The 17,339-nt window shown below is 42.8% G+C and overlaps 1 protein-coding gene across 3 annotated transcripts in view; it reads left to right on the top strand.

Moving 5' to 3' along the window:
- The window catches only part of PHIP (pleckstrin homology domain interacting protein), a 334,334-nt gene that overhangs the window by 232,701 nt on the left and 84,294 nt on the right, over positions 1–17,339 (top strand). For all 3 annotated transcript variants that reach the window (XM_065588082.1, XM_065588081.1, XM_065588080.1), the window contains exon 23: positions 17,079–17,313. In XM_065588082.1, coding sequence (XP_065444154.1) covers positions 17,079–17,313 — 235 coding nt within the window. The remainder of the gene's footprint in view (positions 1–17,078; positions 17,314–17,339) is intronic.

Here is a 17,339-nt window from a genome sequence, read left to right as displayed (position 1 = left end):
TCCTACATTCTTCTGTTTCTCAGAGTCCTATCTTGGTTTCTCTGTGTCAGTAGTGGAAGGAACTGATGCAGTAGAAGACAGTGTCCTTTTTTAATAGCCTCTCCCTCAGAACATTTGCGAACACTGAGGGTTAGGAACATCATGGGATATCTCACAGATAATAGATGACTTCAGGAAACTCAGAAGCGTGCTAAATAAGAAGAATGCCCAAGCTATCTTCTCAGCGATTATTTCAGTCCTGTGAGTGAAGGAAGACAGAAGGCAGAAGATTCTGGAAGTGATCACTGGGTAGGTAAGGGGTGTGAGGCGGAGGGTTATGGTTTTGTGAAACATTGGTCCACTTTTTATGGGTAGAGGGGACTATAGTTGGGAAGACCTCCATCTCAGTAGGAGGGGAGTCAGTCTCCTGAGAGACTGGCTGGCTAGAGAAGTCAAGAAAGTATTAAACTAATCACAGAAGTGGAGGGTACAAAGAGGAAATATACAAATACTCATTTAGCACAAAATCAAGATGATGAGAAGAAAATCAATCAAGAAACCAAAGGTGGTTCTTCAGTGTCCCTATTGATGCTCTACTGTGGTGTATCTGCACCCCTGTGCTTCTTATCTGAGAATTTAGGTAACAGTGTCCGTTCAGCCCATGCATGCACTCTCCCTCCCTCATGGTCTGTCTTGAGGTTATCTAGCATGGTGTGGGCGAATCCCCCTCAGTTCCTTCTCAACCACATTTGGCCTTGAAGGAACTGAGTGAGCAGTTATCCCTTCCTTATCTGCGTCATTAGCATAAGTAATGGTTGTTTTTGTTTTCTTTTGTTCTCCTTAATAGTTATTTCCTTTTTACCCCATTGGGAGAAAGAACTTTAGTTTATGTTTCCCGTCCTGTCTGGGGGGATTCTTCCCCTCTCCGCCCTCCGTCCCCCCAGGTTTTTAGAAGACTCTCTCTCTCTCTCTCTCTCTCTCAATTCTTTCAGTTTAAATAAAAAAAAAAAGAGAGAGAGAAGAATTTTCTTCTGCATTCCTCACTGCTAGAGGGTGATAGCCCCCCGTCCAGGGGCATGCCCAGCACTCTCTGCTTCAAGAGGTGCCTCTCCTGCAAGGAGTTGATTCCTGTAATGGACAGACACTCTCGCTGAGTCCAGTGCCTGGGAGAGTCCCATATCCCTCAGAAGTGTTTCCTCTGCCACTAGCTAAAGCTGAGGTCTCACAAGAACTGGGAGCTGAAGTTAAAATGCCTCCTTATGGAGAAGGAACTTCAGCCTCCAGGGGACTCTGGTGCCAATCCCAGATCATCGCTGGAGCCTTCAACTTCAAAGGGGGTAGAGTCACAGAAGAGACTGTGAGACTCAATTCCATCAAGCTGAGCCATGATCGTGGTATGGGTCCCCTTGGCAGTACCACCAACCATGCCCCTTCTCACCCATCCTCAGGGCCGTATTGAGATCCTTGAGCGACATATGGATCCTGTATTTTGCGGGCATCTTTTGTCTTTCAGAAAGAGTCTGCTAGACGGTCTCCTACAGTGTCGCTGTCCAGAGCCCCCAAACCAGAGGAAGAGGTACCTTTTGAGGAACTGGCGGAAAAGCTCAAAGGTGAAGCTACCCCTCCAGCAAATTTTTTTGTCTTTGCTGGATGAGGCTGTAATGTCCAACCACCACCACTACTAGTTGATGATTTCAAGAACTTCCAAGATCTTACTCAGTGGGTTGTGGATGAGCTGCAGATTCCCCTTCAGGAGGTGGCAGATACACATCACAAGCTGGTGGATATTCTGCACACCATCTCCTTGCCCAGAATTGCCCTGCCAACTAATGAGGCGATTCTAGATCCTCCCATCGTTATCTGGCAGACACCAGCTTCCATCAGACCAACTGGCAAGAGAGACACAAAAAATACTACATCCCTCCCAGAGAGGCAGACAACCTGTTTCAACATCCGCAATCCAACTCTATCGTAGTGGACGCAGTCATGCGCGAGGCAAGCAACATCACACCAAGTCAACCCTATACGATTGGGATTGGAAAGGCTAGATCTCTTTGGGAGGAAGACGTATTCATTGGCGACATTGCAGTTTAGAGTCGCAAGCTGTCATGACCAAATATGATTTTATTAATCATGGGAAACGCAATGCATTTCTGGAACATTTACCAGAGACACAAAAGGAACAGCTTCAGGCCATTGTCAGAGAGGGTCAGTTAGTAGCCTGAGTGGCGTGACAGACTGCACTGTACGCAACCAATACAGCGGCCTGCTTGGTCTTCACAGCAGTGGTAATGACAGGCTTCTTGGCTACACCTTTCCAAGTTGCCCAAAGAGCTGCAGATGATGGTGGAAGATCTCCTGTTTGAAGGGCCCAAGCTCTTCACAGAGAAGACAGACTCTTCTCTCCACACCTTGAATTCTCAGGCCACATTACCTCCCTGGGAATCTACTCTATGGGACAGAAAAGAAGATGCATCTCTCAGCCACAGCACAGGTCATGACCTTCTCAATACCTACCTTCTCAGCACTATTACAAGCTGCAATACAAGGGGCCCAGAGTTCAGAAGTGGAAGCAGTCAGCACCCCAATCTGCAACATCTCAGACTTCCTTTTCTAAGCACTTCTGGTTGGTTGGTTGGTTGGTTGGTTGGTTGGTTGAGGGCACGAACAACTATACATTGCAACATCAGCTGCCATCTACACACCTGCCATGCCCCTTCGGAAGTCGCCTGGCCCTCTTTCATAGCAACTGGGAGAGGATAACTGCTGACAGATGGATCTTGAAGATTATTTCGAAGGGTCATGTCATTTAATTCATGTTCTTCCTCCATTCCCACGCTCCTTTCTCATCCCTCTTCAGAGACCCTTCTCACGAGAACCTACTTTGCCAGAAAATATATCTGTTACACCTAGGGGACATAGAACCAGTCCTGACACAACTCGGGGGCAAGGGGTTTTACTCCCATTATTCCTTGATCCTCTAGGCGAAGGGACATGGGAGACCCATTCCAGATCTAAGGGTATTAAATATATGAAGATGCAGAAGTTCAAGATGGTCACAGTAGACCATCTAGAGCTAGCCATTATTCCAGCTCTAGAGCAAACAGATTGTTTTTCAACCCTTGACCTACAAGATGCCTCATTTCAGGACACAGTACAAGCCATCCAGGCGACTATGCACACATTTGCACAGCTGGGTCTGTAGCTCAACTTACAGAAATTGACCCTGACCCAGTACAGCAACTGGAATTTATTGGTGCCAACCTCAGTACAGTACAAGCAAGAGCATTACTCCTTCTACGCAGACTCACCACCCTTATGAGTCTCATAGAGACAGTTCAGGCCAGCCCTTAAACATCAGCCAGGAACTGCCGTCAGCTAGGTCATATGGCAGCCTGCACCTTCGTCACCCCAAACACTGGATATTCATGAGGTGTCTTCTGATGTGGCTCACTTCTGTCTATTCCCCGAATGGGGATAGACTAACCAAACTGATGTCACTGCCCTCTACAGTAAAGCATTCCCAGGACTGGTGGAAAGACCCATCCAATGTCCGAGCAGGCATTTCATTCGTGCAGCCACCATCGCCACTGTCTCTAATGCCGTATGCCTCCCTAATAGGCTGGGGAGCTCACTTATACAACCGCAAGGTTCAAGGCAAGTGGTCTTCCACAGAAGCGACCCTCCATATCAATGTTTTGGAGCTAACGGCAATCAGGAACGCCTGGGCACACTCTTTGCCTTCCATCAAGAACACCCATTCAAAGGTCATGGTGGACAATATGACCTGTATGTTTTATGTAAGTCGCCAGGGTGGCACCAGATCTCCCTCACTCTGCACGGAAGTACGCAAACTTTGGAATTGGTGCATCTGTCACAACATGCTCATCTCAGCTCTCTATCTACCAGAGATACAAAATGTGACAGCCAGCAGTCTGCCGGAACTTTTCTCACAACCACGAATGGGAACTGAACTCAAAGATGCTTTGAGTCATATTCGCCCTTTGGGGAACCCCAACTACAGATCTTTTTACTACTTACTGGAACAAGAAATGTTGTCGTTACTGCTTTAGGACTGACCTGGGGAAACATTCACTAGGAGGTGCCCTCATCCTCCCATGGGACAGGGACCTCTTCTATGTCTTTTCCCCATTTCCTTTTGTATGCAAGCTCCTGTTGAAAAATCGATGAGACAAAGCAAGTTATTCTGAGTGACCCCTCCTGGCCAAGACAAGTCTGGTTCCCTTATCTGACACAGATGGCAATATGTTCTCTGGTTCCTCTCAGGCCCATTCCCCAGCTTCTCTCTCAAAGCGATGGGCTGATTCTTCATTCCAACCTGCGGGTCCTCCACCTCCAGACTTGGCTCCTTCTTGGTTCCAAGACATAGAGATAGAATGCTCTGATGAGGTGAAAGACGTGTTGCTTCACAGCCGAAAGTCAACCACTCAATGTACTTACCTACAAAAATTGAAAGGATTCCAAGTTACTTACATTGGTTCTTTGAAATGTGTGTCCCTATGGATGCTCCACAAACCACCTTTCTCTACTCTACTGTGGAGTTCTCCATAAGGGGCTCTGCGACAGAGAATAAACTGAGTGGGGTTTGCCCATTCAGTGCTAGATAGTCTCGAGGCAGACCCCAAGGGAGGGAAAGCACATGTGTGGGCTGAATGGACACTGCTAGCTAAAATCTGCGATTAGAGGTGCAGGAGCACAGATACACCTACAGTGGAGCACCCATGGGGCATGTATATTGCATGGGGGGGAAATTGCATGATAATGGGGGACTTCAATTTGAATGACATATGCTGGAGGTCTCATACTGCCAATACTAAAATAACCTTGTAATTTCTAAATATTACAGTTGACAATATCCTAATTCAAAAAGTGTTGCAGCAAACACAAGGAAATTCTGTGTTAGGATTCATTGACAGATAAGAGGAATTAACCACAAAACAAAAAATTAATGGTCGCTTGGGTACAAGTGATCACAACTTGGTCATATTTATAATGTGCAAACTAAATAAAATCCAGACCAGTAATATATATACTTGGTGGTTTAATAGGGCCAGTTTCACAAAGCTGAAAACAATTATGAGCCAAATCAGGAGGAAGAATGTAACCAGAAAAATGTCAGTGATAATTGGGAATTGTTTAAGAATGCTTCATTAGGTGCCCCAAAAGCCACAATCAAAAACTGACCTGATTTAGAGGGGAAGTGGAAGCAGCTATAAAATATATACCTATAACGAATGGAAGAAAGGGGAAGTTGTAGTTATGAATATAAATCAGAAGCTAGGAATTGTGGAAAATTGGTAGGGGAAATAAAGAGACACAAAGAGAAAACTATCCAGCAGAGATAAGGACAATAAGGAGGAGCATAAATGTCTTAGGAACAAAACGAATCTTGACAATGGTATTGGTTTATTACTAGATAGAAATGGTAGAATTATCAATGATAATGCAGAAAAGGCAGAAGTTTCAATAAATATTTCTGCTCTGTATTTGGGGAAAAAACAGATGATGTAGTTTCTTCATATGATGATAACTTTTTCCATTCCACAAGTATCTCAGAAGGAAGTTAAACAGCAGCTACTAAAGTTAGAGATTTTTAAATCAGCAGATTGAGAGAACTTGCATCCAAGAGTTTTAAAAGAGCTAGCTGAGGAGCTCACTGGACTGTTAATGTTAATTTTCAATAAGTCTTAGAGCACTAGGGAAGTTCCAGAAGACTGAAAGAAAGCTAATGTTGTGCCAGTTTTTAAAAAGGGTCAATGGGATGACCCAGGTAATTATAGGCCTATCAGTATGTCATGGATTCTAGGCATGGTAATGGAGTGGCTGATATGGTTCTGGAATAATAAGGAACTAAAGGAAGATGATATGATTAATGCAAAGCAATATGAATTTATGGAAAATAGATCCTGGCAAACTAACTTGATATCTTTTTTAAAATTAGATTTCAAGCTTGGTTGATGAAGGTAATAGTGTTCATATAATATACTTAAACTTTTGAAATACATTTGACTTGGTACATGTGACATTTTGATTAAAGAAACTAGAATGATATAAAATTTATGTGGCACAAATGAAATAGATTAAAAACTGGCTAATTGATACTTCTCAAAATGTAATTGTAAATGTGGAATCATCATTGAGCAGGTGTGTTTTAGAGGGGCCCTGCAAAGATTGGTTCTTGGCCTTACTCTATTTAACATTTTCATGAATGACTTGGAGTAAAACATAAAATAATCACTGATAAAGTTTGCAGATAACAAAAAATTGAGAGAGTGGTAAACAATGAAGAGGACAGGTCATTAATAGAAAGTGATCCGGATCGATTGGCAAGTTGAGTGCAAGCAAAAAATATACTTTTTAATATGGCTAAATGTGCATATCTAGAAATAAAGAATGTGGGCTGTACAGGATGGGGGATTCTATCCTGGGAAGCAGTAACTCTAGAAAAAGATTTGGGGAGGGGAGGTGGATAAAATGATGAACATGAGCTCCCAATATGATGCTGTGGCCAAAAAGGCTGATGCGATCCTTAGATGCATAAACAGGGGAATCTCAAGTAGTAGAGAGATTATTTTGCCTTTGCATTCGGCACTGGTGCAGCTGCTGCTGGAATACTGCATCCAGTTCTGGTGTCCACAATTCAAAAAATAAGTTGATAAATTGGAGAGGGTTCAGAGAGGAGTCATGAAAACGATTAAAGGAGTAGACACCTACCTTATAGACTAAAGGACTTCAATCTATTTATTTTAGCAAAGAGAAAGTTAAGAGCTGAATTGATTTCAATGTGTAAGTGCCTACATGGGAAACAAATATTTAATAATGGACTTTTCAGTCTAGTAATAGAGTGGGGTATAACATGATCCAATGTCTGAAAGTCGAAGCTAGTCAAATTCAGACTGGAAATGGGGTAAATTTTTAACAGTGAGCGTAATTAACCATTGGAACAATTCAATAAGGGTCGTTGCAGTAGATTCTTCATCACTGATAATTTTTAAATCTAAGTGAATGACAAATCTAAAGTACTGTCTGTGATGGAATACACCCCTATGTTCACACCCTATTGTAATATATTTTGTACAAAGCATGCTTGTAAAGTATTATTTGAAAACTCATAATTTGCAGGTCAGCATTGTCCTGGTAAAACATGTGTGGCAACATTGCATGTGAAGTTATAAGATTCCCCTGTATGATGTTATTAAAACATGTTCCAAACACTGCAGCCCCGCCCAGGCAGAAATCAAAGGTGTGTCCTGCACAAAGGAAGGTATGTGTGCTTGCTTTAGGCCTTGTCTACACTGCAGAGTTTTGTTAGCATGTTCACACTACACTCCCTTTGTTGGCAGAGCACGTCCACACTTGGGGCACTAGCTTCGACGGTGAGAGCAATGCACTGTGGGTAGCTATCCCACAATTCAGCTCACCACCTTCTACTGCTAGACTTTTGTGGGAAGGCAGATTGAATCACAGAGCATCATGGGTCCTGGCTCAACCACCCATGATGCACTACTTTCTGTCCTAGCATTCCATGTGCTTCCATCTTTGGTTCACGGCATTTTTCAACAGCCCTTGTTTGCTGTTCACCCCGCCATTTCTGTATGAAAGGATGGATCCCGCTCTGCTCTCCAATGCTCTGCTAGCTATCAGTAACACATCGCAAATGGCAGTGCACGTAATCATGAAGTTCCTAACTCAGCAGGATTCACAGTTGCCTGAGATGCTGTCTGACATGGATAGGAGCAACATTAGATTACTTTTGGCATTCAAGGAACAGCTGAACACGGACCGTTGCTTTTGGGCTTGGGAAACTAGCACTGAGTGGTGGGATCATAGTCCCATGCAGGTCTGGGATGATGAGCAGTGGCTACAGAATTTTCAGATGAGGAAAGCAACCTTCCTGGAACTGCATGTGGAGCTCGCCCGAACCCTGTGGCTCAAGGACACCCAAATAAGAGCTGCCCTCTTGGCAGAGAAGTGCATGGTGATTGCTGTATGGTGACTCCAGACTGCTACCGGTCAGTTGCAAATCAGTTTGGAGTCGGGAAGTCAACCGTAGGGGCTGCATTAACGCAAGTGTGCAGGACCATTAATCTCATCCTACTATGTAGGACCATGACTCTTGGCAATGTGCATGAAATAGTGGATGGCTTTGAAGAAATGGGTTTCCCTAACTGTGGAGGGGCAATAAATGGCATGCATATTCCAATTTTGGAACTGGACCACCTTGCAATAGGAAGTGGTACTTCTCCATGGTGCTGCAGGTGCTTGTGGATCACCGCAGGTGTTTCACTGGGATCAATACGGGGTGGTCTAGAAAGGTGCTTGATGCACGTATAATAGAATCATAAAAGATTAGGGTTGGAAGAGAACTCAGGAGGTCATCTAGTCCAACCCCCCACCAAAGCAGGACCAACCCCAACCAAATTATCCCAGCCAGGGCTTTGTCAAGCCGGGCCTTAAAAACCTCTAAGGATGGAGATTCCATCACTTCCCCAGGTAACCCATTCCAGTGTTTCACCACTCTCCTAGTAAAATAGTTTTTCCTAATATCCAGCCTAGACCTCCCCCCCCCACCCCCACTGCAACTTGAAACCATTGCTCCTTGTTCTGTCGTCTGCCACCCCTGAAAACAGGTGAGCTCCATCCTCTTTGGAACCCCCCTTCAGGTAGTTGAAGGTGGCTATCAAATCCCCCTCACTCTTCTTTTCTGCAGACTAAACAAGCCCAGTTCCCTCAGCCTCTCCTCATAAGTCATGTGCCCCAGTCCCCATATCATTTTCGTTGCCCTCCACTGGACTCTCTCCAATTTATCCACATCCCTTCAGTAGTGGGGGGCCCAAAACTGTACGCAGTACTCCAGATGTGGCCTCACCAGTACCGAATAGAGGGGAATAATCACTTCCCTCGGTCTGCTGGCAATGCTTCTACTAATGCAGCCCAATATGCCGTTAGCCTTCTTGGCAACAAGGGCACACTGTTGACTCATATTTCATATTTTCAGGAACACCACCAGCCTGTACAGAAAGCTGCAAGTGGGGACTTTCTTTCCAGACCAGAAGATTAAAGTGGGGGATGTTGAAATACCCATAGTGATCCTGGGAGACCCGGCATACCCCTTAATTCCATGGCTCATGAAGCCTTACATGGGAAACCTGGATAGCAGTAAAGAGTGCTTCAACAATAGGCTGAGTGTATTTAGTGGAATGTGTATTTAGTAATTTAAAGGCACACTGGTGATGCCTTTATGGTAGGTTAGACCTCAATGAGGATAATATTCCCATAGTCATAGAGGTATGTTGCACAACATTTGTGAAGGTAAGGCTGAAAAGTTTGCTCAGGGGTGGATTGCAGAGGCAAGCTGATTTTGAGCTGCCAGATACCAGGGCTATTAGAGGGGCACAACGGGGCAGTTTGAATCAGGGAGGCTTTGAGGGAATACTTTGAAATTGAGAACAGGTAATGTATATTGCTAAGCTCGGTACTGCAATGCTTACGGAAATCGAGTTTTGCTAGGAAGCACTTGTGATTTTTGTGGCCTAGGATTCCATGTAAGCAAATGATTAAACTGCTTCCATATGGGTTGTTGCTACCTGCTATTACAATTTGGAGGAAACAAATGAAGATTACTTACCATTCAAAAAGTTTGATTTTATTGCGCAGAAACCACTACCCCCCCCCCAACACACACACCCTGATCTACAACCTATCCTGGAAAACAATCCCTCACTCTCACAGACCTTGGGAGGCAGGCCAGTCCTCGCTTACAGACAGCCCCCCAACCTGAAACAAATACTCACCAGCAACTACACACCACACCACAGAAACACTAACCCAGGAACCAATCCCTGTAACAAGCCCCGTTGCCTACTCTGTCCCCATATCTACTCTAGCGACACCATCAGAGGATCCAACCACATGAGCCACACCATCAGCAGCTCATTCACCTGCACATCCACTAATGTGATATATGCCATCATGTGCCAATGATGCCCCTCTACTATGTACATTGGCCAGACTGGACAGTCTCTACGTAAAAGAATAAATGGACACAAATCAGACATCAGGAATGGTAACATACAAAAGCCAGTGGGAGAACACTTCAGTCTCCTGGACAGTCAATAACAGATTTAAAAGTAGCCATCCTGCAATAAAAAAACTTCAAAAATAGACTTCAAAGAGAAACTGCAGAGCTACAAGTCATTTGCAAACTTAAAACCATTAATTTGGGCTTTAATAGGGACTGGGAATGGCTGGCTCATTACAAAAGCAATTTTCCCTCTCTTGGTACTGACACCTCCTCCTCAATTATTGGAAGTGAACCACATCCACCCTGACTGAATTGGCCTTGTCAACACTGCAATATTTATGCCTGTATCAGTAGTTTTCACTGCATTCATCTGAAGAAATGGGGTTTTTTACCCATGAAAGTTTTTGCACAAATAAATCTGTTAGTCTTTAAGGTGCCACCAGACTCCTCGTTGTTTTTGTAGAAAGTGGAAAGTAATGTGCGGGTGGAGTTTGGGGAGGGCATGAGAAAGAGTTTTGAATGTGCTGAAGGGGTGGGCGAGCAGGCATCTGCTCCGACTGGAGTGTTACGAGGGACTTCAGCATCTGAGTTTGTGCCTCCATAACTTTAATTATCCTCAGTAGCGTCCTTAACAAAGGCCTCATTTTCTTTTGTGTCCTGCCTTTCGATTTCCCTCCACGGCATGCACTCCCTCTTTTCTGCATCTGATTACACTGGTCTACAATTTTTGAGAAGTCGTCTGCTTCAGAGATAAAATGTGCTATTTATTATGTATTTTGATGTGCTGAATTCAAATATAATAATTAAAATAACTGATTGGCTACTGTTTCTAAGATATTTAAGTTTTTACATTTTATTGTGTAGATAGAGTTTTTATCATAAATTGTAAACCTAGGTCTTTTCATGTGTTTATGGTTGCTTTACATGATAATATTTCACCTGTCCTGTTTATGTAACGCTTTAAAAATCAGCAAAAGGGTTCTATAAATAAAATTTATTATGAAACAAAAGGCGAAAAACTATTATGTACATAGTTTAGTCCTATTCAGTGTCTACTCGGCGCTTCTTGGCTTGTCTCTTGTATTCATTAAATGGAGCATCTCTTGTCACTGTCCAGCAATAGTCTGCAAGCATTGATGGGCTCCATTTGCCCTGATAGTGTTTCTCCATTGTTGCAATGTCCTGGTGAAATCGCTCGCCGTGCTCGTCGCTCACTGTTCCGCAGTTCGGTTGAAAAAAATGTAGATGAGAGTGCAAAAAATGTATCTTTAGTGACATGTTGCAACCAAGGCTTTTGTATGCCTTGAGGAGGTTTTCCACCAACAACCTGTAGTTGTCTGCCTTGTTGTTTCCGAGAAAATTTATTGCCACTAACTGGAAGGCTTTCCATGCCGTCTTTTCCTTGCCACGCACTGCATGGTCAAATGCATCATCTTGAAGAAGTTCACGAATCTGAGGACCAACAAAGACACCTTCCTTTATCTTAGCTTCACTTAACCTTGGAAATTTTCCACAGAGGTACTTGAAAGCTGCTTGTGTTTTGTCAATGGCCTTGACAAAGTTCTTCATCAGACCCAGCTTGATGTGTAAGGGTGGTGACAAAATCTTCCTTGATTCAACAAGTGGTGGATGCTGAACACTTTTCCTCCCAGGCTCCAATGACTGTCGGAGTGGCCAATCTTTCTTGATGTAGTGGGAATCTCTTGCACGACTATCCCATTCGCAGAGAAAACAGCAGTCCTTTGTGTATCCAGTCTGCAGACCAAGCAAGAGAGCAACAACCTTCAAATCGCCACAAAGCTGCCACTGATGTTGGTCATAGTTTATGCACCTCAAAAGTTGTTTCATGTTGTCATAGGTTTCCTTCATATGGACTGCATGACCAACTGGAATTGATGGCAAAACATTGCCATTATGCAGTAAAACAGCTTTAAGACTAGTCTTCGATGAATCAATGAACAGTCTCCACTCATCTGGCTCGTGAACGATGTTGAGGGCTGCCATCACACCATCGATGTTGTTGCAGGCTACAAAATCACCTTCCATGAAGAAGAATGGGACAAGATCCTTTTGACGGTCACGGAACATGGAAACCCTAACATCACCTGCCAGGAGATTCCACTGCTGTAGTCTGGAGCCCAACAGCTCTGCCTTACTCTTGGGTAGTTCCAAATCCCTGACAAGGTCATTCAGTTCACCTTTTGTTATGAAGTGTGGTTCAGAGGAGGAGGATGGGAGAAAATGTGGGTCCTGTGACATTGATGGTTCAGGACCAGAAGTTTCATCCTCTTCCTCGTTTGACTCAAGTGAGAATGATTCTGGTGCATCAGGAACCGGCAGGACTTCTCCGTGGGGTACTGGGCGTATAGCTGGTGGAATGTTTGGATAATGCACAGTCCACTTTTTCTTCTTTGACACACCTTTCCCAACTGGAGGCACCATGCAGAAGTAATCAATTGCAATGATTCTCCAAATCATTGGCCCTGCAAAAGGCATAGATTTCCTTTTCCTGTTCAACCACTGGCGAAGATTTGTTGCACAAGTGTTGCAGCATATGTGTGGGGCCCACCTCTTGTCCTGATCTCCAATTTTACAGCCAAAATAAAGGGGATAGGCTTTCTTAACCATAGTGGTTATACTGCACTTTTGTGATGCAAAAGTCACTTCACCACAAACATAACAGAAGTTATCTGCACTGTTCACACAAGTACAAGGCATCTCTGCTCACTTCGGCTAAACAGAAATGTGTCCCTTTGCAAAATCAAACACTGACAAATAAGAGAGCACGACACTGTATGATTTCTAGAGCTGATATAGGGCAATTTGTTCAGCAGAGTGATGTAACCTTCGTTATGATTGCATCATCCATGACTTCTAGGAATAACATGATGCAATTCATATCATGTATGACGCAATACCAGCTTTAGATTGCATCATTCATTGTTTTGCCTAAAAAGCAAGTACTGTCCAAACCCAGTCATAGATTTATTGATAGATCCAGTCAAAGATGTATTTTAGTCATTTCTGGTTTAAATTGAGATCTCTTCCCTTTATAACTCACTTATCCTCCGCCATTCCCAAGTCAAGGGTCGTATATACTGACCCAATAGCATATCTTGAAAACTAGAGCCAATCAACAATTTTAAGCATCATTTTCGTTCTCAGTGACCCAGAATTAGTGAAATTTGACTATATTTATTTCAGAAGCATTTTGGCTGTAGAGCAGTGTTATTGCAGCAGCTCCCGGAATATGTCCTCTTTGTTCCATGTTGGGTGCTTTCTTATGTGGTGGAGATGCTCTGATGGTGTGTAGATGGTGCCTCTGAAGGCCACATCTGCAGAAGCACAAGGAACAAAACACAGAAGCATGATTAAGTACACGCACAGCATTGAAATAGTCCATTAAAATACACCTTTAGTAACATACCAATCACTTTCTCACTGACCCTTGACAAGCACACATGTTAGTGAACACCCCAAGCATGGTGAGTTTACTTCGGGGCTGGGGGCATTGTACATGAGTAGAAAAGCAATATGAAAAGGCCATGGTGCAGTTAACTAGGGACAGTAGTCTAAATTTTCCTGCCCCTTTCCAGAGGCACTCCCGCCTGTGGAAAAGGGCAGGAAAATTTAGCATATTGTCATTGTAACAGATATCTCATTCTTGAGAAGAAACAACGAAGCAAGGGTGCATCTGCTGCACGCTTGCAGCTTCCAACCTAGTCCCCCTATGCTTCTCACCTGTATGCCACTTTGGTCCCTGCTCAAGTGATTGCAGAATGGCATGGGAAAGTTTCCTTCAATGGGGGAAGGAACAAAGCAGCTCTGCCAAGGAACCTTTGGCAGAGGATTGCCCTGTACCCTCCAGGAAAGTTTCCTAGAGATCGCTCTGGAGGATTCCCATGAAATCTCGGTGTGCAGCAACACCCGTACTGCTTAACTGCACAGGGAAATATCCAGCACACAGAAACAAAGCCAGCCTTGTACATTCCTATGCCCTCAACCCACTTCCACACTACACAAAGCAAAACAGCTTTTGTAAAGGGAAGTTATGCCTCACAAATTTATTAAAATTCTTTGAGGGTGTCAACAAGCATGTGGGTAAGGGTGATCTAGCCAGTTTAGTGTACTTGGCTTGATAAAGTCCCTCACCAAAGGCTCTTAAGAAAACTAAGTATTCATGGGATTAGAAGGGAAGGTTCTCTCAGTGATCAGTAACTGGTTAAAAGATAGGAAACAAAGGGCAGGAATAAATGGTTATTGTTCACAATGGAGAGAGGTGAGCAGTAGTTTCCCCTAAGGATCTGTACTGGGACCTGTGCTGTTCAGCATATTCATTAATGATCTGGAAAAGGGAGTGAACAGTGAAGTGGCAAAGTTTGCAGGTGATACACAGTTTTTCAAGATAGTTAAGTCCAAATCTGACTGTGAAGAGCTACAGGGAGAGCTCACAAAACTGGGTGTCTAGGCAACAAAATGGCAGATGAAATTCAGCATTGATAAGTGCAGAGTAATGCATATTAGAAAAAAATAATCCCAACTACACATATATAATGATAGGTTCTAAATTAGCTGTTACCACTCAGGAAAGAGATCTAGTAGAGATGGACAGTTCTCTGAAAACTTCAGCTTAATGTGCTGCAATGATCACAAAAGCTAACAGTGTGTTAGGAAGTATTAGGAAAGGGATAGAAAAGGCAGAAAATATCATTATGCCACTTAATAAATCCATGGTGCATGCATACCTTGAATACTGTGTCCAGTTTTGGGCATCCTATGTAAAAAAAATATATATATACCGGGACTGGGAAAGTTTAGAGAAGGGCAACAAAGATGATCAAGAGTATGGAACGGCTTCCATATGAGGAGAGACTAAAAAGATTAGGGCTGTTCAGTTTGAGTGGTGTGGAAAAAGAGAATAGAGAAGTTTTATTTACCCTTTCCCGCAATACAAAAACTAGGGGTCACTGGTGAAATTAATAGGCAGCATGCAAAGAAGAGGAATTAACCTGTGGAACTCGTTGCCCTGGGATGTTGTGATGGCCAAAAGTATAACTGGGTTCAAAAAAGAATGGGGTAAGTTCATGGAGGACAGGTCCATCAATGACTATTAGCCAAGATGGTCAGGGATTCAACCCCATTCTCGGGGTGAATCTAAACCTCTGACTGCCAGAAGGTGGGAGAGGAAGAGGGGTGAATCACTCCCAACTGCCCTGTTCTGTATGCTTTCCCAAAGCTGTGGTATTGGCCACTGTTGAAGACAGGATACTGCGCTAGATGGACCATCGGTCTGACCGAGCACGGCAGTTCTTATGTTTGAAGATTGGATGTTTTTCTAAAAGATAGGCTTCAGATATTCTTTTGGGGAAGTTCTATGGCCTGTGTCAGACTAGATGGTACCATCATAGTGTGGCTGACGTGATTAGGTCCTATGATGGACCTAATCACATCAGCCACATTATCAGAGGCTCGTTCACCTGCACATCTACCAGTGTGTTATGTGCCAGCAATGCCCCTCTGCCATGTACGTTGGCCAAACCGGACAGTCTCTACGTAAAAGAATAAATGGACACAAATCAGACATCAAGAATTATAACATTCAAAAACCAGTTGGAGAACGCTTCAATCTCCCTAGCCACTCGATTACAGACCTAAAAGTCGCAATATTACAACAAAAAAACTTTAAAAACAGACTCCAACGAGAGACTGCTGAATTGGAATTAATTTGCAAATTGGACACCATTAAATTAGGCTTGAATAAAGACTGGGAGTGGATGGGCCATTACACAAAGTAAAACTATTTCCCCATGCTTATTTTTTCCCCCTACAGTTCCTCACATCATCTTGTTAATTGCTGGAAATGGGCCATTTTCATTACCACTACCAACAGTTCTTTTTCTCTCCTGCTGATAAAGACTCACCTTAACTGACCACTCTCCTTATAATGTGTATGGTAACACCCATTGTTTCATGTTCTCTGTATATATATATATATATATATATATATATATATATATATATCTTCCTAGTGTATTTTCCACTGCATGCATCCGATGAAGTGGGCTGTAGCCCACAAAAACTTATGCTCAAATAAATTTGTTAGTCTCTAAGGTGCCATAAGTACTCCTGTTCTTTTTGCGGATACAGACTAACACGGCTGCTACTCTGAAACCTGTCATTACTGGAATACTGTGTCCACTTCTGATGTCCAGTCTTTGGAAAGGATGTTGAAAAATTAGAAAGAGTTTAGAAAATGATTAGATGTCTGGTAAAACATGTCTAATAGTGAGACTTAAGAAGCTCAATCTATTTAGTTTCTATGAAAAGCTTAAGAGGTGACTTGATTATAGTATGTAAGTACTTACATGGGGGAGATTTCGGATACCAGAAAACTCTTTAATCTAGCAGAAAAAGACATAATGAGATGCACTGGTTGTAAACTGAAACTAGACAAATTCAGACTAAAAAAAGGTGTACATTTTTAACAGTGAAGGTAATTAACCACTGGAATAGTTTACGTAGGGATATGGTGGATTATCAATCACTTGAAGTGCTTAAATCAAGAGTACAGATCTTTCTGAAAGATACGCTCTTGCTCATACTGTAGTTTTGGGCTTGATGTAAAAATTGAGTGAGGTTCTTTGTCCTGGGTTATATGCCATAGGTCAAACTAGATGATCAGTGGTCTCACTATGACTTTAAAATCTGTGAATTTATGTGCAGTTCCGCTGGTAAAAGAGGCTAAAAACCAGTAAAGGGACGAAGTTAAAATTGTTGGCAGAACTGTAAATATGAATTTCCGAACATCCTATAATGTTTTAAACTGAAGTCCTAATATACTGTCTCTTAAAATATGGGTTTCTATTCCTTTTTTAACTACAACTTTTAAATAGTGTTGTTATTACAGCCTTAACTCCAATCTTAACAATCTTGTCTGGGGTTATATTAATATTGTATAAAGGAGTTTACTCTGAATTTGCTTTGTGAAGCAATTTGCTCTTTGCTTGATTTTTAATTCCCTTCCTTCCTTTGTCCCTTCATTCACCAACTCTAGTGAATATTCCAGTGATTACTCAGACTGGACCGCAGATGCAGGAATTAATCTGCAGCCACCAAAGAAAATTCCTAAACTTAAAACCAAGAAAACAGAGAGCAGTTCAGAGGATGAAGAGGGGATTGAAAAACAGAAACAGAAGCAAATTAAAAAGGAAAGGAAAAAAGGGAATGAAGATAAAGATGGACCGACAACATCACCAAAGAAAAGGAAACCCAAAGAGAGAAAAAAAAAGGTTGGGTACATTTTATAGCTTATAGG

The sequence above is a fragment of the Chrysemys picta genome, chromosome 3 (assembly GCF_011386835.1).
Source record: "Chrysemys picta bellii isolate R12L10 chromosome 3, ASM1138683v2, whole genome shotgun sequence".
NCBI lineage: Eukaryota > Metazoa > Chordata > Testudines > Emydidae > Chrysemys > Chrysemys picta.
The sequence above is the reverse complement of the archived record's forward strand: the minus strand, read 5'-3'. Positions and strand labels throughout refer to the sequence as shown.